At 43.1% G+C, this 25,964-nt stretch overlaps 1 protein-coding gene across 1 annotated transcript in view; it reads left to right on the top strand.

Moving 5' to 3' along the window:
- Positions 1 to 25,964, top strand: part of PITPNM3 (PITPNM family member 3) — a 366,258-nt gene that overhangs the window by 235,844 nt on the left and 104,450 nt on the right. The window contains exons 5-6 of the mRNA XM_034752560.1: positions 10,725 to 10,801; positions 17,286 to 17,521. Of these exons, the coding sequence (XP_034608451.1) occupies positions 10,725 to 10,801; positions 17,286 to 17,521 (313 nt within the window). The remainder of the gene's footprint in view (positions 1 to 10,724; positions 10,802 to 17,285; positions 17,522 to 25,964) is intronic.

The following is a 25,964-nucleotide window of genomic DNA, read 5'->3' as shown; positions in this document are numbered from 1 at the left end:
TGTAATGCTTTGTTTTGGTAGGACTTGTTTTTATAAATGTCCAGGCTACTATGTATTTGTCAGAGAAGGCAGATTGAAGAAGGCAGAAGGTACTGAGGCTTGTGATGATCTTTTTCTTGCTCTGGGAGTTGGTTCCTCACTCTCAGACCCGACCTCTAGAAAGCTTTGTCTCCTGTACAAATGAGCTTTACCTTATTTTAGAAATTTCCATTGTGCCTGAGGAGTTCTTGACCATGGCCCTCATCCCGGTGCTTCAGGTCGTCTTTTAGATATCTTGGGTGCGCCTTGAAGATGATGACAGAGATTTTGAACTTGATTAGATATTCTATGGGAAGCCAGTGTAGAGAGTGGAGGACAATGTGTCTCATTAGTATGAAGTAGGATCTGATCCAACACCTGCTGAAGTCAATGGGAGACTTTCCATTGATTTCACTGGGCACTGGGCCAGGTGAGTGGATCAGATTTTCGAAAGACTCAGCATCCATAGCTGGGGCCGGATTTTCAACATCACACCTCCTATTAAGGCACCAAAATCCATAGCCAGGTTTTCAAAAGAGCTCAGCATGTTCCATGCACATTAGGTGCTGAAGGCTCACATCAGTAACTGCTGGCTACTGATCTCTTGAAAATCTGGCCCCTCTTATAGGAGCTGAGATTTCTTGAAAATCTAGTATTCAGGATCTCCTCCCATCCCTGTGACTTCTCTGCTTGTTCCAAGATTTGAGACACCTAGGGCAGTCTGTAGCTAGTTCATTTTCAGGTTTAAATTTAAAAAAAAGTCATTGTCAATGTAATCTCATCTCTAACCTTCCCCCATCACTTGCTATTAGAATGTAAACTATTACAGTCCGTTGGTTTCTGCCTCTGTATGGGATCTGATTATCTTTTTTGTTACTGTAATTTACATAATGATGTAATTAGCATAAATTGCTATAATGATGGTATAAATAAAGACTGCCAGAAAAAAATCTGTAAAACGTTGATATCTCATCAGAGAGGTTCAGTCCTGCTAAGCCTTGTTATTATTTTACCTCATTAAAACGCTTTCAGTAAATAATAAAACACACAATTTCCCCGTAATCAGCTTCATTTCAATGGCTAATGAAATTTCTCTGGCATTTTCTCTAGTAGGTCATGCTGTACAATCCTCTCTCCCACAGAGCTGTAACTCTTCAATAGTACTATTGTGTTATATTGCCATCATGACAAAGAAGGCCTCCAATTATGTAAGCCTCCATAATTTAGCCTGTACAATAAAGCCTGTGTGGTCCTGAGATCTGTTGCTCGTTCAGAACCCAGGAAGAAAAAGTCCCTTCCGATGAGCCAAGTTTTTAAACCCCTTCTTTCTATACTTTTCTGTAGGTACATATGGATGCAGAGGAGTTTATTTACTTGTTTGGGTAGCAAAATGTGAAATATTTATCTGCTAAAACTAGAGCTGAATGAATAATTGATTATTGTCCAACTTGAAGCCTCTCAAAAGATTTAGCTTTAGGTCAAACAAAATGTTTCAATGGACCCAAAACAAACTTCTGTTGTTGTTTTTTCTTTTTGTTTTGGGTCACTTTCAGGTGCGTTTTATTTCATGGCGGAGAGAGGAGCTTTAAAAAAAAATAATCTAAATTTCTCAATGCATCGTCATGAAAAGTGGAAATGTTTCACTTCAGTGTTTCAGCTTTTTCAAGAAAAAATTTCCTTCACTCCTCCCTCCCAGAAATCCCCAGTTAATTGAATTAAATGCAAATTCATGAAGAGTTTGAAGAAAAAAAAATGCATTTTCCAGCAAAATTACTATTTGGGGGAAGGGGGGAAATCCACCCAGCTCCATCTAAAATCATTCATCAGTGCTGCAAACAAGCATCGTCCTCCTATTTAAAGTCTGCAGGTTTTCCATTCCATTAAAACACAGTATTGTGTGGTCCGGGTTTTCAAAAGAACTCTGCATCCAGCAGCTTCTATTGAAGAATCAAAGATGCAATAGAATCCAAAGCTCAAATAAAACTGGGCCCCTATATAAACCTCTGTAAATTTAACAGTAATATTTTATGACTAGGAGGGGCAGGGGGAGAAAGGAAGTTGTTGTTTGGAAAGCACATACACCCAGACAATGGGTATACACCTCATAACAGGATACTGAGCCTTGGGCACATGTGTACCTTCTAGTGGCCTGTGACGGTCCTTGCTCCCTTCCAGACTGGGAGCTGTAGTTGCAAGTCACATGTTTGCTCCTAGTCTGATGCCCAATAGGAAATTGCATTTTGGGCTTCCTGCCTCTTTGGCTGGAAAGCAGACAAGAGAAACCTAGGCCCAGGGGAGGTTCCAGGCATCGGTCAGGCAGAAGGCCTCTGTGTCACAAGAACACATGCCGACACTGTGTTTTACAGTACGAACAAAATGCTACTGCACTTCCCTGAGGATAATGATCATTGATCTAGTAAGGCCAGTTCAGGCAGAAAGCCTGAATGCTGCGGGGGGGGGGGGGGGAACCCCCACCCCACGGCAGCGAGCCTAAGAGCCCGGGCTAACGGACTTGGGCTCGCACTAGGAGTCTAAAAAATACCAGTGTAGACATTGCCTCTTGGGCTGGATCCTGGGCTCTGAAACCCAGCTGGGGGGCGGGGGGTGTCTCCAAGCCCAGGTTCCAGCCCAACTGGGCACGTTTGCATTGCTATTTTTAGGCCCATAGCATGAGCCCCATGAACCAGAGTCTGTTGATCCAGGCTCTGAGACTTGCTGCTGCAGTGTGTTTTTGTTTGTTTGCAGTGTAGACATACCCTCTGGGTGAGGGGCACACCAGCAGAGGGAGGGCTGTAGAACCTGGAGCTAAGACAAGACCCTGAGGGGACAGGGAGATGGGGTTTGGGTGGCATTTTGAATCTTTATGTTAGTAAAGAAAAGCCCTGAGCAAAGGAACTAAAATAACAGTTGTTTGAAGTATGATTTTCCCCTCCCCACCTAGTGGATGTCCACCACTTCATACACCTCCTCCCAGAACAGAGGATGGAACCCTAAAGACACTGAATAGGACTATTAAAATAAAGTAGCTAAACTGAAATCTCACAGGCCATGTGTGGAAAAGCAGTCCGGGATACTTGATGACCTGGTTTAAGGGGAGGGAGATCTCTTCCCAGGAATTGAACTAAGGACAAAGAGTGCCTTGTTAATATATTTATGAACTATCCTCTGAGAAACACTGGGAGAGCAGGAAGAGTGGTCTACTTAAGAAGACTATGTCAAGGTGTGGAGGGGTTGGATGCTGTGATTTTGACAAGGGAATCAAACCCCAGAGTTTGCTCTCTGAAGCATGCATGCTTTCTTTTGTGAAATTTATAGTGAGAATGCCTTCTCTAGTTTAACTTTTTGCTAAATCTAGGTATGTTGAGACAACCATTTACTGTAGTTTTAAATCCTTTTCTCTCTACCTTTTAATAAATCTTGTGTTTATAAAGAGTTCCGCTGTTCAGTAGGGTTTTCATGTAGTTCAGGCTCCGAGGAGAAGAAACATTCAGACAACCTCCTAGAGAGGGGCCCTACAGGGTAAAGTATTCTGAAAGCACTTAGCACTCCTGTTAAACAGCATGGATAGACCCCAGTGAAATGTGATGCTATGATTGGCTAGTGTCGAAGGGGGAGATGTTGAAAGATCAAACAGGAGACAGAAGTGGAGATGGGTTTGGTGGTGACAAACACCTAGTGCTAATTATCCAAGCACTGTAGTGTGAACTAATTAGGCTATCCTACATTAATGATAGGAATTGACAGGAATGGGAGAATTCTTCAGATTGACCCCAATCCTGCCAAGTGCTGATCGCTCCCAACTCCCGTTGAAGCCAACTGGCGTTACTGTGCTAGAAAGGTGAAACGTAAACCCAAGACCTTGTCCACTTATCAGTAAAGATTCCATGGCTCCTTGCCCCCGGCATGGTCTAGCCCATTGTTTTCCTATTTCAGTTTTAGGTTTAAGATAAATTTTAGCTCAGTAGCTATTTCACTTTATCTATGACATGTCTAGTGCCCTTCTGTAATCCTTTTTGGCTTGCACACCGCTCACATTCATGCAGTAGTTGGCTTCGTTAGGAGTTTAGCCAGCTTTTGAAATCCATGGCTGCTTTTTATGTTGTTAGGATTTCCAGAAAGCACTTATATTTAGCTAAAAAGTGACAAGTTTTTAAAGTGCTTTTATACCAATGATAGAAGTCTAAATAATAAGGTGGGTGAACTAGAGTGTGTCGTATTAAATGAGGATATTGATACAATAGTCATCACAGAAACTTGGTGGAATGAGGATAATCAATGGGACACACTAATACCAGGGTATAAAATATATCGGAAGGACAGGACAGGTCGTGCTTGTGGGGGAGTGGCACTATATGTGAAAGAAAGCGTAGAATCAAATGAAGTAAAAATCTTAAATGAACCAAACTGTACCATAGAATCTCTATGGATAGTAATTCCATGCTCGAATAATAAGGATAGAGCAGTAGGGATATATTACTGACCACCTGACCAGGATGGTGTTAGTGACTGTGAAATGCTCAGGAAGATTAGAGAGGCTATTCAAATAAAAAACTCAATGGGGGATTTCAACTATCCCCATATTGTCCTGAGGTGATATGTACCCAGTCAGGACGCAGAGATAAAGTTTCTTGACACCTTAAATGACTGCTTCTTGGAGCAGCTAGTCCTGGGAATGGATGACAGGGGATGGATCACTTGATGATTACCTGTTCTGTTCATTCGCTCTGGGGCACCTGGCATTGGCCACTGTCAAAAGACAGGATATTGGGACCTTTGGTCTGACCCGGTATGGCCGTTCTTATGTTCTAAGTGTGCTGGATGTTTCAGGGTTGCTAGGTTTTTTTGTACAAACATTAATTGGCTGATCCTGACAATCTTACGAAGAAGGAAAGCATAATTACCCCATTTTTACATATAAAGAAACTGAGATACAGAGAATAAATGTCTTTGATTTGCCTGTGGCCATTCAGCATGGCAAATGGCATAATCTGGAAATGGATTAGTGTTGTTCTGTCACACAGATAGGTGTAAAGAGTGCAGAAACCCATGTGTGGTTCCGGCAAGGGACGCAGATAATTTGTGGGTGAAGGTGAAGCCTACAATTAATTCTTTCAGTCCTTTATTGGTGTTCTAGTTTCTAGTCCAATACCAGTTCACAAGAGCATTCTATGAGTGTTATGTATGCTCTTGCTTTTATATACACATGAAAGCAAGCCTTGTGCCTGCGGTATTATGTGATGCACTCATTCTCTGTCATCATGCTGAGAGAGAACAGAGGAAATGTTGGCTGTTTAGAACTGGCAAACTACCTTCCCCCTTTGCTCTCATACTCTCTTAAAACTCTCCAAAAACATTAGAACCACCACCAGAAACCCATAGCAGCAGCAGAAAACAGGGCTGCCCGGGGGAAGGGGGGCAAAGTGGGGCAATTTGCCCTGGGCTCCACAGGGGCCCCCACGAGAATATAGTATTCTATAGTATTGCAACTTTTTTTATGGAAGGGGCCCCCGAAATTGCTTTGCCCCAGGCCCCCTGAATCCTCTGGACGGACCTGGCAGAAAATGAGAACCTACCTTAAACAGTGACTGGGTTTGTTACTTTCTCAATAATATCCTTAACTTCTACTGCTTTTACAGGAAGGAAGCGCTGCTCCCCTTTCAAAGGAGCAAATCCCTGCAGAACAGGTGGGGCTGCCACACGGTGCTATGTGTGACGTTATAAAGTGCACGTTTTCTGTCATTGACTTTCAAAAGGGTTTCGTGGTCTCCTTTCCCTCTGAGACAGATGAGAAAGTGTTAGAGACTAGAGATTATACATTTCTGCTCTCCCAGGATTTAACAGCCTTCCTCTACAAGAAAAAGAAGGTAACATAGTTAGCTTGTTGTGGGTTGTTTTTTTTTTTTTCAGGGATGCTGAGTACTCACTCCTCGAACTGAAGTAATCCTCTCTTGTTTGGGTGTTGTGGTGCTTAATTAGTTTATAAAGTCGCTTGAGAACCTGAAATGAAAGATGCTATGCCAGAGCCAAATGGTCTTTTAACTTTATTATGCTTTGATTGTATGGTAACATGTCCTTTTTAATCGCAAGTCTGCTATAATTTACGTCTCTGATCTTAAAAATAACTTACCTCTTCTCCGTTCTGCTTCTAGTAAGGTATCTTGAGGATGAACTGCAGAGCTCTATGGTGAAGTCGTAACTTCCCCTCCCATCATGCGTTGTGTCTGATCTGGGGCTTCTAATACTCTCAAATCAGAGTTCCCTTTCAGCACATGGGAGGCTTTAGTGGTTCGCAAGATGTGGAACAACCATCTTGGGCAATGCTGGAGAGAAAGGAGTGTTCGCGTAATCAAAGCAAGGGTCATGAGAGGAGTAGACTGGAGGATATGAACAGGTTTAGGAGATAAAGCAGAACGACTCTGTTCTTGTACCAGAGTTCTCTGAAGCTTATGTTCAGGCATATACCAAAGGAAATGGATTTTTCACCCTTAGTTCAATGCCTGGTTGGTTCTATAGATTGTTGAGTCACTAGACAAATAGCAAACTCTACTTATTAAGGTTTCAGGTCTTGAAGGTTAAATTCATTTTTCACTGTTTGGATTATTTGTCTTCAAGTCAGGTGAAAATCTGTTGCTGGAAAAGTGTGAGGAGGCAGGAGAAGGAGCTGTATCAGATCATTTTCTAGGTTCAGAAACAGAAATAGGTCCCTCCTGATGTGACGGCCTCTTGAAGAGACTGAACTGTCTCAAAGACTCTGTAAGCTCTTGAGTCTGTGGTAATGAGATCCCATCTTGACTGTGCTGGCAGACTCTGGCTGAAGGGACATTGGGTGGGGGTTTGGGCATCAATTATTTGTTAGTAATGTTTATATTAAAATAGGGAAGATGTATCATGATCAGTGGAGTGGATCAGTGTATCATGATCAGTGAAGTGAGTGGGTCCATGTTCCCTGAAGGGACTGTTATTCACACCACTTGTTCAACTTGACCTGCATTCAGCTTCACTCTTTGCTAATGAAAAAGGTACCACCTTACAAGCTCTTTAAATTCTACAAGGAATACTATCAGACCTTAATTTCTGTCCTCTAACTGCTTTTAAATGGCTTTCAACAAAATTTTGTGTTAGGTAAAGTTAATGTGCTGTTTTAATAACTTCAGAAGCTCCCTTTGTTGGAAGCTCTAAGAACATAGGAGCAAATATGGACATAAAATGGACTTTTAGGGTATGATAATCCCTGGATGCTTTTAGGAGAACTGTCTGCCTTGCAATAGAAACCAATATAGTACATCCCAGCATATTAATGTCGGGTCAAACAGTCAGTAGAATTGACCAGGTAGAGACAACAGTGGGTCAAGATAATTTTAACGATTTGCTCTCCAAAGTACTTTAAGAAATGGGTGCAGTTTCTTTTCCTTCTTTCAGTTGGAGCAAACAGGCAATCAGCACAGGGCAGAGAAAGTCTAGTCAGAACCACGGAAAGAGTTCGGAGTGTCTGAAGGTCCTTGCTTTGGCTACTTCTGCAGCTGCACCTTAACAGCTGAAGTCTCTGGCTAGTTGCTCTCTGCAGTTTTATCCCAAGCTTGCAAGGCCGGGGGGGAAAGGATCTGCGATTCCACTGTGTGTGTGTGGGGGGGGGGGGGCAGGATCGGAACAGCTGGATCTTTTCTGCACAAAGCTGGACTGATCACTTCTGATGCAGATGTCTCCTAACTGCCCTAAAACACAGTAGGGTGGAGTGCCCCTTAATGTCAGCAGGTGGTTGGCCCCAGGTATAAATGTGACAATCAAGCTGACAACAGAGCTAATCAGATCCCATCCGACAACCGTTTCCTAGGTAACCAACACACATAGCTAGAGAAAAGGTGCTGAACGCTGTGTGTGGAGACCAGAGAGCGCCTTGGCAGATCTACTTTTAAGAATAGTGCAGAAAGCAGCCCCCAAAATGGACAATGTGATACTCCATTTATCCTTACTGGGTTTGCTCATGAGGAAGGAATTCTTAATGTGAGACACTCTTTTCACATGGGCTTGAGGGGTTTGTTTCCCCTAGACTTACCAGTAGAGACCCATTCATGTCCACCTATCATCACTGTCACAAATGTTCTGCCATCCTTAATATATTGCTACCCAGGCAACCTGTTTGTGATAGAGCCAGCTGTGGGCCCTTCAGGAGGCAAGGATGAATGCAATAGTCATTGAGGCCCTTGGTATATATTTGTCTCTCTTTTTTCTCTCCTTTTCCTCCTTCCATTGTGGTTGCTAGATGGAAAGACATTTCTTGACGCTCTGAGCAGTGTGTGAGATTTTTTTCTCTTCCTCAGCAAGGCTTCAAAATCTGGTTGTCTCCCCCCACCTCCACCCCAAAATGTTCAGACTCGAGAATCTCACCCTTTCCTTAGCCATGGGGACAGTACAAACAGTTTCTCCAATCCATGATGTGAAACCATAGGGCGTCTGCAGATTTGTGTCCTGCTTGCCTGACCACCAAAATAGATAGGTTCCTTTCCTTTTAGAACATGCATTTGGGGCTCCTCTAAAAATGGAAAGTTGAGCAGATTTAAATTTAGGTTCAGTCAATAATATGTAGAAAACCCCATTTCTATAGACTTTTGTACTCTCAATTCATTTGATTAAAGCACAGGGTCTGTTAATGTAGCTTCTGAGATCTGTTTCCCAACCTGAAGGGTTTTATTAAGCTAAGAAAGAAAATGATTTGCACATGATTAGCAAGGATTTTCTCTATTACAGAGGGGGAAAAATGAGGATTAAATATAGATTTACACATACCAATGTCATCATCTACCTGGCTACAGTAGAGATGGATGACAGGATCATTACAGGAGACCCATCTAATACTGCCAGTTTACATTGTCTGAGAATCTGTTTTGATCATGGAGATTTACAAGTTTCGTCCCTTCATTTCTGAGAACAGAAATAGTGCAACTTTGCTGCAAAAGCACCATTTCAATAATAATTTCAGCACATCTGCAGCAGACACGGCCATTAAGGCATGGATGGAGGATATATTGCATAATGCAGCTTACTTACTGGTCTGTCACTTGTGGAATGTAGGAACAAAAGTGTTGCTGTGTAAGATCACACAGTGGTCCATCTAGTGTTTTCTCTTTTTGAAAGCAGAAAGTATGTAGAGGAAACGACAAGAAATCCAGTAATGGACATTTATGGAATAACTTGCCACAAGGGAAGTTTCTTCCTGACCACAGCAAGTTAATGATTGGTTTATGCCCTGAAGCATGAAGGTTTACATTGAAAACAAACTGGAAAACTCTTCAATTTCACTTTTTTAATAAATTGGATTGTGAATAAGCATTTAGATAAATATCTATTATTAAACCTCTAGGCTCCTAATCACATTCAGATATATTTATATAATGTGTCCCTGTCAAAAAGTACATTAAATTGTTGGTTTCCCCTTTGTGATTGGATGTTTTTTTTATATCTAACTCTGAGACTAGACTATAACTGGATTCACTGCTCGTCTGTTGTTTGTTGCATAGTGAGTGTTAAAGCTGTATATTTATGCAAATTAGGGGAACAAATATTCCAGGGATGCTGTATCCAGACCTCAACCCCTTTGCTCACAAATGTGACAAGTGCTTTTAGTATAAATAATTGTCTTTACCCCTGTAGGTTAAATAAGACATGAGAGAAACCATATTCTATAAAACATGGCATGATTGCTATCAATAATCTGTGCTTGTTGAAGTTAATGGCACTATGGCCTTCCTCTGAAGCCAGTGGAGAGGCTTCTCATTATTATTGTTTACAACACAGTAGTGTCTAGGTAGTTCTCCAACAGAATTCAGGGCCCTATTGGGCTAGGTGCTATAGAAATGCACAATGAGAGACAGTTCTTGCCATATGAAGCTTACAAGCTGAATTGACGAGATATACAAGGTGGGAGAAAGGCAGTAATAATACATGGGAAACTGAGGCACAGAAAGATTACGCGACTTGCCCAAGGTCAAACAGGAGGTCTAATGGGCTCTTCAGTCTAGAAGAGAAAAGTATAAAACAATCCAATGGCTGGAAATTAAAGCTAGACGAATTCAAACTGAAAATAAAGTGTACATTTTTAACAGTGAGAGTAATGAACCATTAGAACAACTTACCAAGGGTCATGGAGGATTCTACAACATTGAACATTTTTAAATCAAGATTGGCAGTTCTAAAAGCTCTTATTTAGGAATTATTGTGGGGATGTTATATGGCCTGTGTTACAAATGAGATCAGTTTACGTGATTACAATGGTCCATTCCGGCCTTGGCATCTCTGAAATCTATGGCACAGCCAGGAACCAAACTCAGCTCTCTGAGTCCCAGTCCAGTGCCTTAACCAAAAGACCATCCTTTCTCTCTGACTTCAGAGTGTATTAAATCATGCCCTGTATAAGAGCTAAGCATTCTTATAAGAATGAAAGATTCTGTTGGATGTTGAACTGCAAGACATCTAGTCCATGCTTCTGGTTGATCACAGGATTCCCAACAGGAATGTTTCAAATTTAAAACCAGACTAAATGTCTTGTCTATACATGGAGCTATTCAGGAATAGCTATTGCACTTTAAATCTGAATTAACTTGGAATTAACTTGTAGACAAGCAACTAGTGACTCATCTCTACAGATCTCTTTAGACAATCAGTTAGCCAATGCTAAAGTGTTAAGTTTCTTTTATTTTTCTCCCTTGCAGGTGAATTATATAGAGCGTCTTTGAGAAAACAAAGATTCCCTGCACAAGGCAGCATTGAAATACATGAGGACAATGAGGTGAGATGCTTTCCTGAATCTGAAGACTAGATGCAGAAATAAGTGTTGATTACAAAAGTCTAACTAGCCTAGTTACCTCAGTACTTTTATCTTAATGTTCCTGAGAACTATATTCTATTACAGCTATTTTATTTATTTGTTACACTTTATACGTTCACTAACAATTGCCTCTCCACACCCTCTAGGTGCTTTTGGCACAAATATAAAATCCATCAGTATCTGCAAATGGAGCCACCTGTACCCATCCCCACAACTTACTATACCAACTAAAATCAATCTTTCCCACAAACATCGACACATGTCACACTTTCTTCCCCAAAAGTCTGTCTGCTTTGCAACATGCCATGAAGGTCAACGTGTCCAGGTCATTTGGGGACAAAAGGGAGTGAGTGTCAAAGGTGAGGGACCCTCCTGGAAAATGTCCTGCCAGATGGTCTTGTAAACCAAGGTGGTCCAGAGAACATGCTTCTGCTCTTGCAGCTATGACACAATCAAATGGGGGGAGGGAGTCTCTCATGCAGGCAGGTCCTTAGGTCAGTTAAGACTTTGTCAAGGTGATATAATGCTGTCTTTATATCAAGATGAATTTTGGGAGTAAAAAATCAGAGTATAACAGCATCAGTGTGTTGAGCAGTACCTGGATCAAACTCTGCCACCTCTACTTAATACTAGGTAGCTCTTTATTCTACGAGTGGCCTTGCTGATATTGTGTCTGCTTGCAAAATCAAGTACCACCTAACCTGAATAAAAGTATCAGAATCTAGCCCCTTGTAACTCTGATTGCAACAGCTCATCACTCTATGACCATGACCCCATCTAGAGAATTCCATTTTCAAAGCACTTTGTCCAAACCTGCCCCAAAGTTCCAAATTGTCTGAGCGCTGAGAACATATTGATGGAGTTATAAGTGCTTTTGATGGCTCAGTGCATCCTTTCTCCCGTCTAATAGGTGCACGTGCAGTCACTGGAAATCATTAAAAAGAACGAGGAGTACTTGTGGCACCTTAGAGACCAACAAATTTATTTGAGCATAAGCTTTCGTGGGCTAAAACCCACTTCATCGGATGCATGCAGTGGAAAATATATAAACAGAGAACATGAAAAAATGGGTGTTGCCATATCAACTGTAAGCTTGGCTGAAAAACAGGCACATTTTCCAAAGAGAGATTGCCAAGTCCATTTAGTGCCACAATGTAAAGACCTGTGTTGAAATGCAGATTTAGTAAAAGTCTCAGTAGCAGTAATAGAACATAAATTTGGATTCTAGAAGAAAGAACAGAAACTGAGCAAATGAACAACTCTCTCTAGAAGTTTTTAGCTAGCCAGGGTCTATCTGTCCACACAGTAGTTACAGTACAGGCATCAGCAGTGCAAACTTTCCCACTCTTACCCAGCCTGACCCAAAGCTCATTGAAGTCAGTCGTTCCACTAACTCCAGTGTGTTTTTGTTGTCTCTCTGTAAGCTTAGAAGGGCCACCTCTAGGTGTGAATGCAGTTCATTCTGAGACGCAGTTCATTCATTGGTTGAGGCTGCCAAGAAGTATGCTAGTTTAAATCGATTTGTAAGTTGCTTTTGTGATAATAGGAACGGGACTGAGTCCATTAACTCACTTCCCATATTCCATCTGATGACAGTGACTTTCTGTCCTTACTGACCTGGCTTGGATTTTAAGTGGTACCTAGATGCTGCAACCTATTCCTTGAGCTTTCTAATCCTTCAAACAGCCTTCTGCAGTGCCAGCTGATCAAAGAGAAGGAATTTAATGTTGGCTGTGGAAGGAGGTAATCCTGTCCTTCGAGCAAAATTGAGTTTCTATGTTAGTAAAGCACATAAAGAACATTTGGGGGTTGGGGGGGGGGACTGTGAATTAGAAAAAGAATAGAACCTTATTAATGTTCACTTGGGTGATCAGCAAATTCTTATGACAAACATAGTAGTAATTGCTCTACTTCTCAGTGAAGATTCTGCAGCAGAGCATTTAGTGGGTTTGTCATTACTAAGATCTCATTTCTTTTTAAAAAATATATTGTACTCCATTTAGTAGAGGTGATCTCAGCAATTACAAGCTGATAAGCCTGACTTTCAGTACCGGGCAAACTGATTGAAACAATAGTAAATAATAAAATTGTCAGACATATAGATGAACATAATTTGTTGGGGAAGAGTCAACGTGGTTTTTGTTTAAGGAAATCATGCCTCACTAATCTACTAGAATTCTTTGAGGGGGTCAACAAGCATGTGGACAAGGAGGATATAGTGTATTTAGATTTTCAGAAAGCCTTTGACAAGGTCCATCACCAAAGGCTCTTAAGCAAAGTAAGCTGTCATGTGATAAGAGGGAAGGTCCTCTCATGGATCAGTAACTGGTTAAAAGATAGGAAACAAAGCGTAGGAAGAAATGGTCAGTTTTCAGAATGGAGAGCGGTAAATAGTGGTGTCCCACAGGGGTCTGTACTGGGACCAGTCCTATTCAATATATTCATAAGTGATATGGAAAAAGGGGTAAACAGTAAGATGGTAAAATTTGCAGATGATACAAAACTACTCAAGATAGTTAAGTCCCAGGCAGACTGTAAAGAGCTACAAAAAGATCTCACAAAACTGGGTGACTGGGCAACAAAATGGTAGATGAAATTCAGTGTTGATGAATGCAAGGTAATGCACATTGGAAAACATAATCCCAACTGTACATATAAAATGCTGGGGTCTAAATTAGCTGTTACCACTCAAAAAAGAGATCTTGGAGTCATTGTGAATAGTTCTCTGAAAACATCTACTCAATGTGCAGTGGCAATCAAAAAAGCAAACAGAATGTTAAGAATCATTAAGAAAGGAATAGAAAAGACAGAAAATACCATATTGCCTCTATATAAATCCATGATATTCCCACATCTTGAATACTGCATGCAGATATGGTCACCCCATCTCAATAAAGATATATTGGAATTAGGGTTGTCAAGAGATTAAAAAAATTAATCATGATTAATCATACTGTTAACAATAGAAAACAATTTATTTAAATATTTTTGGATGTTTTCTACATTTTCAAATATTTTGATTTCAGTTACAACACAGTGTACAGTGCTCACTTTATATTTATTTTTGATTATAAATATTTGCATTGTAAAAAGCAAAAGAAATAGTATTTTTCAATTCACCTAATACAAGTACTGAAGTGCAATCTCTTTATCATGAAATTTGAACTTACAAGTGTAGAATTATGTAAAAAGAAATTGCATTAAAAAACGAAACAATGTAGAACTTTAGAGCCTAGAAAGTCCACTCAGTCCTACTACTTGTACAGCCAATTGTTCAGACAAACAAGTTTGTTTACATTTGCAGGAGATAATGCTGCCCACTTCTTGTTTACAATGTCACCTGAAAGAGAGAATGGGCGTTCGTATGTCACTATTATAGCCAGCATTGCAACGTATTTACGTGCCAGATATGAATCTTTAGCATATAGAGTCATAGACTTTAAGGTCAGAAGGGACCATTATGATCGTCTAGTCCAGGGATCGGCAACCTTTGGCACGTGACCCACCAGGATAAGCGCCCTGGCGGGCGGGGCTGGTTTGTTTATTTGCCATATCTGGAGGTCCAGCCGATCGTGGCTCCCACTGGCCGTGGTTTGCTGTCCCAAGCCAATGGGGGCTGTGGAAAGCGGCGCGGGCCGAGAGATGTGCTGGCCACTGCTTCCCGCTGCCCCCATTGGCCTGGGTCAGTGAACCGTGGCCGGTGGGAGCCGTGACCAGCCGAACCTGCGGACACAGCAAGTAAACAAACTGACCTGGCCCGCCAGGGGCTTACCCTGGCAGGCTGTGTGCCAAAGGTTGCCAATCCCTGGTCTAGTCTGACCTCCTGCACAACGCAGGCCACAGAATCTCACCCACCCACTCCTGTAATAAATCCCTAACCTATGTCTGAGCTGTTGAAGTCCTCAAATCATGGTTTAAAGACTTGAAGGTGCAGAGAATCCTCCAGCAAGTGACCCGTGCCCCACGCTGCAGAGGAAGGCGAAAACCCCCCAGGGCCTCTGCCAATCTGCCCTGGAGGAAAATTCCTTCCCGACCCCAAGTATGGCGATCAGCTAAACCCTGAGCATGTGGGCAAGACTCACCAGCTAGACACCCATATGTCCCTTCATGCTTCAGCCACCATTCCAGGGGACATGCATCCATGCTGATGACTGGTTCTGCTAGATAACGATCCAAAGCAGTGTGGACCGATGCATGTTCATTTTTAACATCTGAGTCAGATGCCACCAGCAGAAGGTTGATTTTCCTTTATGGTGGTTCTGGTTCTGTAGTTTCTGCATCTGATGTTGCACTTTTAAGACTTTTGAAAGCATGCGCTACACGTCATCCTTCTCGGATTTTGGACAGCACTTCAGATTCTGACCTTGGGTCGAGTGCTGTAGCTATATTTAGAAATCTCACATTGGTACCTTCTTTGTGTTTTGTCAAATCTGCAGTGAAAGTGTTCTTCAAATAAACATGTCCTGGGTCATCATCAGAGACTGTTATAACATGATATATATGGCAGAATGTGGGTAAAACAGCAGGAGACATACAATTCTCCCCCAAGGATTTCAGTCACAAATTTAATTAATGCATTTTTTTTTAATGAGCGTCATCAGCATGGAAGCATGTCCTCTGGAATGGTGGCCGAAGCATGAAGGGGCATACAAATGTTCAGTATATCTGGCATGTAAATACCTTGCAATGCTGGTTACAAAAGTGCCATGCAAATGCCTGTTCTCACTTTCAGTTGACGTAAATAAGAAGCGGACAGCATTATCTCCCTTAAATGAAAACAAACTTATTTCTTTTAGCGATTGGCTGAACAAGAAGTAGGACTGAGTGGACTTGTAGGCTGTAAAGTTTTACATTGTTTTGTTTTTGAATGCAGTTATGTAACAAAAATCTACATTTGTAAATTGCACTTTCACGATAGAGATTGCACTACAGTACTTGTATGAGGTGAATTGAAAAATGCTATTTCTTTATCATTTTTACAGTGCAAATATTTGTAATAAAAATAATATAAAGTGAGCACTGCACACTTTGTATTTTGTGTTGTAGTTGAAATAAATATATTTGAAAATGTAGAAAAATCATCCAAGAATATTTAATAAATTTCAATTGGTATTTTATTGTTTAGCAGTGCGATTAAAACTGTGATTAATCACAATTAATTTTTTTTGAGTTAATCATGTGAGTTAACTGCGATTAATCGATAGCCCTAATTGGAATTGGAATAGGTTCAGAAAAGGGCAACAAAAATTATTAGGGATATGGAACAGCTGCCACATGTGGAGAGATTAGTAAGACTGGGACATTTCAGCTTGGAAAAGAGACGACTAAGAGTGAACATGATAGAGATCTATAAAATCATGCCTGGTGTGGAGAAAATAAATAAGGAAGTGTTATTTAGTCCTTCTCATAATACAAGAACTGGGGTCACCAAATTAAATTAATGGGCAGCAGGTTTAAAACAAACAAAAAGAAGTATTTTTTTCACACAATGCACAGTCAACCTGTGGAACTCCTTGCCAGAGGATGTTGTGAAGGTCAAGACTATAACAGGTTTTAAAAAAAGAACTAGATAAGTCCATGGAGGATAGGTCCATCAATGGCTATTAGCCAGGATGGGTAGGGATGATGATGGTGTCCCTAGTCTCTGTTTGCCAGAAGCTAAGAATGGGTGATAGGATGGATCACTTGATGATTACCTGTTGGCTGTTCATTCCCTCTGGGGCACCTGGCACTGGCCACTGTCGGAAGACAGGATACTGGGCTAGATGGACCTTTGGTCTGACCCAGCATGGCCATTCTTATGTTCTAAGGTAAAGCATTCTCTGTCAACTTCTCAAAGCAGACACGTCAACATATAGGTCTATCACTGTTTCACTGATACGTTTTTCATTCCTTTCCAGTAAATGGAAGTGTGTCACGAATGTTTTTGACTTTGAACAAGAGGTCCCCGACCTAAAAAAGTTGAGAAATGCTGCCCTCTAACCGCTGCTGACGTAGAGTGTTGTTGACACAGAATTATTTTTCTTCTCTAGAAAATGTGAGGATTTCAGTTTAAACCTTTCTGACAAATCCAACAAAATGAGATTAGTTTAGCTCCTGATACTAGACATTTAGGCTGCCTCAAGATTTTGGACATCTTCCCGTCTGGATATACTGCCAATAGCATTTGTTGTGCATAAAACCATTCATAATCTTCTTTGGATCTGACTTCTACATCTAAGCCTCAGGCATAAAAGCTTCTACGCTAGAGTGTAGTGTGCTGTATCTAACTCGGAGATACTTGAATGAAATTGATTTTTTTCCAAGTAAAATATACAAAAGATCACTCCGAGCCTGAAAATACATCGCTAATTGTCTATGGAGGTTGACACCAAGTGCACCAACATTGCTCTTGCAAAGCCTGTTGTAACAAAAGCCTATTCAAATGACTATTTCTTTTCTTCAGGAAGGAGCTCAGCACAGGAACTGTAAAACTCACGTCCTTATTCTTGTCCTACACGGGGGCAACATCTTAGATACAGGAGGAGGGGACCAGAACTGCAAGATGGCTGACATCAACACCTTCAGTTCCGTGTTTGAGAAGGTGACCCGAGCCCATTTCCCTGCTGCACTGGGCCACATCTTAATCAGGCTTGTCCACTGCCCAGCCATCTGTTTGGAGGCTTTCTCTCTTGTTTCCAAGTAAGTTAATTTGCATTCTAAGGCACAGCTTTGCAAAGTGTGGCCCTCCAAGGTCTATGCTATTCACAAGCTTTTTTATATGATTATAGTGCTTTCATTGGCCTGGCATGGAATACTGCAAGTCCTCCTTACCCTCTTGCCCATTTAATTAGTAAGGACATGGTCCTGTCCTTTTCTGGGTGGATGCAGCAGTAGAAAAGAGGGTTATAAGATGACTCTGCCTTCCCATTCAGCACTCAATGGTGACTGCAGCTTTGTGCTAGGCTTTTCACTGGTGCCGAAATACTGTGGCTCCCAGGGGAAGGGGGCGTGCTGCTGGCTCAAGAAGTTGGTCAGGTCCTTGGCGCTAGTAGTGGGCTGTGATGTGCAGGTACCGTTAGGTACACCCTAACATACGTTGTCTCCTCACCCTTTGGCTTCCCACATCCATCTTACATTGGGTTGGCAAGTTAATTCCAATGACTGATGTGTCCCCAGCTCCCCCCCTCAATAGTTGTTCAGCTCCTGGGGATTTAAATTGGGATTCAGCTCATACAGTGTGACTAGTAGTTATGATGTGAACAATGGATTATTGCTTGCTGTGTTTAGACTTGAGTGTGGATTACATCATGATCAGTTTCAGAACCAGGGAGCCCAATCCTGAAGTCATTGCTTAAGGAGGCTCAAAAAGTAACTCCAAATCCATGTCACTGCTCTGTAGCTGTAATATCTATCAGTGTGGGCATGGGAGATTTTTGAAATCATGTAGGCAATTAAGGTGCACAAATACCATTTGACTTTTAACAGGTATTGTGCTCCTAAATCCCTTGGTTTTGAAAATGTATCTTGTGGTCAACAATATCAGTAAAAAAATGTTTACCCGGCATCTGTGTCGAGAAATATAATGTTACCCATACATCCTTTGACACTTAAAAGAAATTTAAGATGTACAAATTGCTTTTAAAAATAAACTCCCGTGTCCCATAAGTGGGGAAGAAAACAGGCTGGATGAGCATTGATGTTCCTTTTCTCTAATATCTGACAACTGCAGTGAATAATCCGCAGTCACTGTTTTTTCTTGCTTTAAAAGCTATGACAGCTAGATCTGCGTGCCAGTGTCCCAACTGGCATTGACAAATCTAACCTCGCATGCTCGTTGTTTAGATGCTGCAGTGCTGGACACTATAGAAGAATTTGGTAGATAATTTTCATTGTTTAAACAACTAAGATGGTTTATTGCTTAAATTGGTTTAGGAATAAAGTGGAAAGAAAATTCTGAGGAGTTAAAACAGAAATTATGATTAGCTTTGACAAACTCTCCTTAGCACTGGAAAAGCAGGAAGGAGAAAGCCTTTAACACATATTAGTGGCTTGTGATCAGTCTTGTTGCTGGGGAAGAATTTAAATCTGAACTTTCTTTAACTGTGTAACACAACTAAAACACGAAAGCATTATAGTGTTTATTCACCTGCTAATGGCAGTTAATGTAACCTCAAAATGCTATAGTGTTTTGCAGTACAGCATTCATTTATCATAATTAACTTAAGAGATGGCAAGATAAAGCAAGGGTTTGAATGAGCTATTAAGATGCTTTTTAGAACACCTATTGACTTTGGATGATGAAGATACTGGCCTTACAAAGGAGGATTTGGTAGCATGAGAGATACATTGGGTCTGATGGATTTTTCTTTCTTAACAGATGCTCTTGCTAGAGGATATAAATGAATATGGTGCTTGGGGCCTGTATTTATATTAGAGAGGGTGCTTCTCATGTTGATCAATTCTTGGTCTATATAGCTATGAATCTGCAGTAAGTGGTTTCTGATTCCTGATTATGAATATGAAGCTCAACTTTTAGACCAATAAAGTTAATCTTTGAATATAATGGGAATAGATTATAAAGTCACTTAATTGTTTATAGAACAAACATTTGCTTTTGATCTCTACTTCTTCCTTGTTTGGGTGTAGTCCTGATTGAGTGGTATGAGGGAAATACCACAGCCCAGGAGGGTTTAGACTTTTTCAGTGGATTATTTCCTTGTTGTGAAAGAAATTAGTGTGCTGAAATGAAGGATGTTCTTTCCTAGACTATTTTTAGTTAACGGAATGCACGTAAAGCCTAATCCAACACTTGTTGAGAATAATAGCCAAAGACTCACACTGATTTCAATGGATACTGTATCCGGCCCATAGGTCTCATGAATTCATTGAACTAGAATGGACTAAACAGCAACAACAAGGTAGTAAAGCTTCCACTGGCACAGCATTATGGTATTCAAATATTGTGGACATGAGCACAGTATGCTGGAATCTTGAGCTGGTTTATTTCTTTCACCAGTGGGAATGCCTAACTGCTTTGCAAAACTCCATTCCAAACATGTTAAAATGGCTTTGCTATGCAAGAATGTGTGGGCTGGAGTCTTGGGCCTTGTCTACACTACGAGAGTAGTTCGATTTTACTTAAATCGAATTTTTGGAATCGATATTGCAAAGTCGAACGTGTGTGTCCACACTAAGGACAGTAATTCGACTTTGTGAGTCCACACTAACGGGGAAAGCGTCGACATTGGAAGCGGTGCACTGAGGGCAGCTATCCCACAGTTCCCGGAGTCCCCGCCGCCCATTGGAATTCTGGGTGGAGCCGCAAATGCCTTCTGGGTAAAAAAAAAAGGGGCCAGGGTGCTTTTGGGTAACTGTCGTCATCCGTCCATCACTCCCGCCCTCCCTCCCTCCCTGAAAGCGCCGGCGGGAAATCGTTTCGCGCACTTTTCCAGTCATTGACAGTGCGGACGCCACAGCACTGTGAGCATGGAGCCCGCTGCAACCATCGCTGCAGTTGTGGCCGCTCTCAACGCCTCGCAGCTTATCATACAGGTTGCCCTGAGGCAGATGCAGAAAAGTCAGGCGAGGAGGCTACGTCAACGCGGTGATGGCCTGAAGTCTGAGAGTAGCACAGACCTCTCAGAAAGCAGGGGACCCAGCGCCGAGGACATCACGGTGGCAATGGGTCATGTTGATGCCGTGGAACGGCGATTCTGGGCACGGGAAACAAGCACTGAGTGGTGGGACCGCATAGTGCTGCAGGTCTGGGATGAATCACAGTGGCTGCGAAACTTCCGCATGCGGAAGGGAACTTTCCTTGAACTTTGTGAGTTGCTGTCCCCTGCCCTGAAGCGCAATGACACCCGGATGCGACCAGCCCTGACTGTCCATAAGCGAGTGGCCATAGCCCTCTGGAAGCTTGCAACGCCTGACAGCTACCGGTCAGTCGCGAGCCAGTTTGGGGTGGGCAAATCTACCGTGGGGGTTGTTGTGATGCAAGTAGCCAAGGCAATCGTTGATGTACTGCTGCCAAAGGTAGTGACCCTGGGAAACTTGGAGGCGATCATAGATGGCTTCGCAGCGATGGGATTCCCAAACTGCGGTGGGGCCATAGATGGAACTCACATCCCTATCCTGGCACCGGACCACCAGGCCAGCCAGTACATTAACAGAAAGGGCTACTTTTCCATGGTGCTGCAAGCACTGGTGGACCACAGGGGACGTTTTACCAACATCTACGTGGGATGGCCGGGCAAGGTTCATGACGCTCGTGTTTTCAGGAACTCTGGTCTGTTTAGACGGCTGCAGCAAGGTATTTACTTCCCGGACCACAAAATAACTGTTGGGGATGTGGAGATGCCTATAGTCATCCTCGGGGACCCAGCCTACCCGCTAATGCCCTGGCTCATGAAGCCCTATACAGGTGCCCTGGACACTGAAAAAGAACTCTTCAACTACCGGCTGAGCAAGTGCAGAATGGTGGTGGAGTGTGCTTTTGGACGTCTCAAGGGGAGATGGAGAAGCTTGCTGACTCGCTGTGATCTCAGCGAAACCAATATCCCCATTGTTATAGCAGCTTGCTGTGTGCTCCACAATCTCTGTGAGAGCAAGGGGGAGACCTTTATGGCGGGGTGGGAGGTTGAGGAAAATAGCCTGGCTGCTGATTACTCACAGCCAGACAGCCGGGCGATTAGAAGAGACCAGCGGGAAGCGCTGTGCATCCGGGAGGCTTTGAAAGCAAAGTTCCTGAGTGAGCAGGGTAACCTGTGACTTTAAAGTTTGTGTACAGAGAAGCCGAACCTGCCCCCGTTTCTTTACCCAGTTCATGTTGACTATCCTATCCAGTTACATACCCCCTTCACCCCACTTCCAACACACGTTTCAAAATAAAAATAGTTCTACTTTGTTAAAGCACACCGTTTTCTTTAATACTGTTTTCGCGGGAATTTTTTAAAACTGGGACGCAGACTGTGGTGCGGAGCGGGTGTAGTGTAGTCGCGCGAATGCAGCTTCTAAACTCAAGGACTGACAGGCTCCGCTGCGGTGGGATGGTTGTTTCAACGGAGCCTGTCACCCCTCCTGATAGGGACTGTGTGTATGGGGGGTCTATGTGACTTAGTGGCAGGGGGAGGACGGTTACAGATCCCCTGCTGTGTGGCTCTGTGATCCTGCCTAAGGACCGCCGCTTAAGATCTCTAACTGCCCTCCCCTGCCACAAAGTCACAGAGCAACCCTCCCCCCACCACATAACATGAAAACAACCTCGCAGACTAACCAGGGTAAGTAGTCACTGCATCACTGCACTATGTATGTGCCCTGCTGCTGTGCCTGCCCCCGACTATGTACCCTGCCAAAGGTGACTGTCCTGTCCAATTACCAACCCCCTTTCCCCCCCTCCTCCAAAAGAACATGATGGAAACAGTAGTTAACAGAAACATATTTTTTATTATCAACTACACATGGAACTGGGAAGTGAAACTTGGACGGGGGCTTGTGTCAGGCGGGAAGGAAAGAACTTGTCAAACTTTGGGGAATGAGAGCCTTCTGCTGCTCGAGCTCTCTGCAGGGGTGGAGTGAGAGTTAGCAGGGACTCTGCCGCCTCTCCTTCTGTGCACTTTGGGTGAGGGGAGTATGGGACTTGGTGGCGGGGGAGGGCGGTTAGAGATGGACTGCAGCGGGGCTCTGTCCTCCTGCCTCCGTTCCTGCAGAACATCCACAAGGCGCCGGAGCGTGTCCGTTTGCTCCCTCAGTAGTCCAAGCAGGGTTTGAGTCGCCTGCTGGTCTTCCTGACGCCACCTCTCCTCCCGATCCATGTTGGCTTGGTGCATTCGGGTCAAGTTCTCCCGCCACTGGGTCTGCTGTGCTGCCTGGGCTCTGGAGCAGGCTATAAGCTCTGAGAACATGTCCTCCCGTGTCCTCTTCTTCTTACGCCTAATCCTCCCTAGCCTCTGGGAGTGTGATGACAGGCTAGGTTGTGAGACAGTCGCAGATGGGGCTGTGGGAATGGGAAAAAGGGAGTGAATTCCTCAGAAAGATAAATGTAGTTGTGAACAAAGAACATAGTCTTTCTCTGTGAACAGGACCATGCACAGCACCTATCACATGCGCACTCAGCACAAGGTCGAATTCTCGGCCTTCGCATTCAGTGTCTGGGGTTTTGCAGAGCACATTTGAGAACCGTGTCAGGACAACGGAATTTCTCTTGCACGCAGACATGGTAAGCCGTAGATTCGTGGCAGCTTAAAACTTTAATAGTAGCAATGGCCTCATTTCACATTGAAATCAATGTCGGTCCCTGCTGCCAGCAATCCAGCAAGCAGGAAGTCTGCTCCTGTCCCACACCCTCGCGGCTGTCCCCGGGAACGATCCCTTTCGGCTGCCCCTCTCCCGCCTCCACCGCGTGGCTGCAAACCAGCGGTTACAGTTCTGTAAAGGAACGGTAAAGCAGTCCCAACACTAACATTCCCCTACCTCATTCAAAGCAGGTCATCATGAGCGACATCACCCTCATGAGGATCTCTGAGAGCGACAGACAGAGAATGCTCCGGGAAAGCCTCCAAAGACCAGGGCCGTATGCCGCCATGCTGTGCCAAGCAATGATTCCGGAGTACTTGCTAGTCTCGTGGCGCGGCAACGTGTCCTACTACGGAGGACCCAATAAGGCCGCTCTCCCCAAGAACCTAATGCAGCGGATTTCAAATTACCTGCAGGAGAGCTTCCTTGAGATGTCCCAGGAGGATTTCTGCTCCATCCCCGGACATATAGACCGCATGTTACTGTAGCTGCAGTAGCAGGGACTAAACAGTAGAGCGGCTTGGGCAGGACAATCATGCAAAACCGGACATTGCTAGATTTTTTTTTCAATAGTTGCACTGCCCATGACTGAACCGTAAAGTTAATCAAACTAATCATGAGAAACCCATTTTTTAAATTGTTAATATTCATGTTCTGTTACAAATAAATGTTTAGATGTTTACAACACTTACTGGATGATCCTTCACCAGATTCTGTGTCCGGGGTAACGGCTGGGGAGGGTTGGTAGGGGATCTCTGTAAGGGTGATGAAGAGATCCTGGCTGTCGGGGAAATCAGCGTTGTGAGCACTGTCGACTGCCTCGTCCTCCTCATCTCCTTCCTCATCTTCCCCGTCCGCTAACATGTCCGAGGATCCGGCCGTGGACACTATCCCATCCTCAGAGTCCACAGTCAGTGGTGGGGTAGTGGTGGCGGCCGCACCGAGGATGGAATGCAGTGCCTTGTAGAAACGGGATGTCTGGGGATGGGATCCGGAGCGTCCGTTTGCCTCTTTGGTCTTCTGGTAGCCTTGCCTCAGCTCCTTGATTTTCACGCGGCACTGCGTTACATCCCGGCTGTATCCTCTCTCTGCCATGTCTTTAGAGATCTTCTCATAGATCTTTGCATTCTGTCTTTTGGATCGCAGCTCGGAAAGCACGGACTCATCGCCCCACACAGCGATGAGATCCAAGACTTCCCGATCAGTCCATGCTGGGGCCCTCTTTCTATTCTGAGATTGCACTGCCATCAGTGCTGGAGAGCTCTGCATCGTTGCCAGTGCTGCTGAGCTCGCCACGATGTCCAGACAGGAAATGAGATTCAAACTGGCCAGACAGGAAAAGGAATTCAAATTCAAATTTTCCCGGGGCTTTTCCTGTGTGGCAGTTCAGAACATCCGAGCTCTTACTGCTGTCCAGAGCGTCAACAGAGTGGTGCACTGTGGGATAGCTCCTGGAGCTATTAGCGTCGATTTCCATCCACACCTAGCCTAATTCGACATGGCCATGTCGAATTTAGCGCTACTCCCCTCGTCGGGGAGGAGTACAGAAGTCGAATTAAAGAGACCTCTATGTCGAACTAAATACCTTCGCGGTGTGGACGGGTGCAGGGTTAATTCGATGTAACGGCGCTAACTTCGACATAAACGCCTAGTGTAGACCAGGCCTTGGTCTCATGGGTGGCTGTTGTGCTGCCTGGCCATCTGTTTGTTGCCCCCTCGGCGTAGGGGGGCGTGTTGGAGGTGATAAGGGGAATGGGCATGTCAAGGAGAGGCTAGCATGATTGCTGCAACTAGAGAAGTTTAAAGCAGCCCTTAGGAATTAGGTTATCTCTGCTCCAGGGAATGATGGATAGATAGATACTTTTGTATCTAGTCACTTTGAGGTTCTTTTTTCTTTGTTTATGTTGAGAAAAACACAAAAGATAAACAAAAAGCCCCAGTAGAGAAAAGCAATTTTGTTCTTTTAAAAATCAGTTTTGTTAACCAAATGTTGTTAGTAACATAGATTAGGAAACTTGGGTCTTAAAAATAGATAATTTTTAGCTCAACTCCATCCTTGGAAGTATGCCACACAGTCATCTGTCAATGTAAACTATGCACGAACACAAATTGTTTGTGGACACTGCATGACAAAGTAGTGTCCATTTTAAAGATTGGGTGTAAAGCAGAGAGCATTTTGCTACTTCCTTACATTTCTAGCTGCTAGGTCCAGTCTGAGGCACTGTTCTAAAGGAGAACCACATTACTTTGTATAGTTAGCAATGACAGTGCTTTCAGTTTATAAAGTGACTGAAATAAAACATTAGTTTGTATTTTTTTTAAAGAATCTTTCACAAAGATAGTTTAGTTCCTGCCCATCTTTCTTCAGGGCAATATATTATGCCTGGTTTGTACAATTAATCTATCAGATCATATTGTCGTTAAAGCCAGTAGCTTTCTGAGATTTCTGGTGGGAATTCTTCTGTGCAGTGAAAATCATTGTGCTATAAAACATACGCATAATATTTCAGAAGAAAAACAAGTCACCATGAAAAATTAAATGCAACTTTCAGTGAGATGATAGTCAGCAATTACACCTCAGAGACAGGCTTAGTTTAATATTTACTGCACTCTTAAAGCAAAAACCAATCATCATAACTTTAAGCTGCTAACTAGACATTAAAAATGGACACATCCTAAAGTGCCCGTTCTGTGTGCTCATATAAAAATATCTTCCCCTTGAATTAGTTTATCATGACTATTAACTTTAGCATGTATCATCATTGTAGTAGTAATAATTCCAGATTCGTGTTCTGTTCAGCAATGCTGTGTGGTGTGAGAGATGACATCCAGCAGCTCCTTAGAGAGA

Source organism: Trachemys scripta, chromosome 18, assembly GCF_013100865.1.
Source record: "Trachemys scripta elegans isolate TJP31775 chromosome 18, CAS_Tse_1.0, whole genome shotgun sequence".
Lineage (NCBI taxonomy): Eukaryota > Metazoa > Chordata > Testudines > Emydidae > Trachemys > Trachemys scripta.
This window is presented reverse-complemented; position numbering and strand designations above follow the sequence as displayed.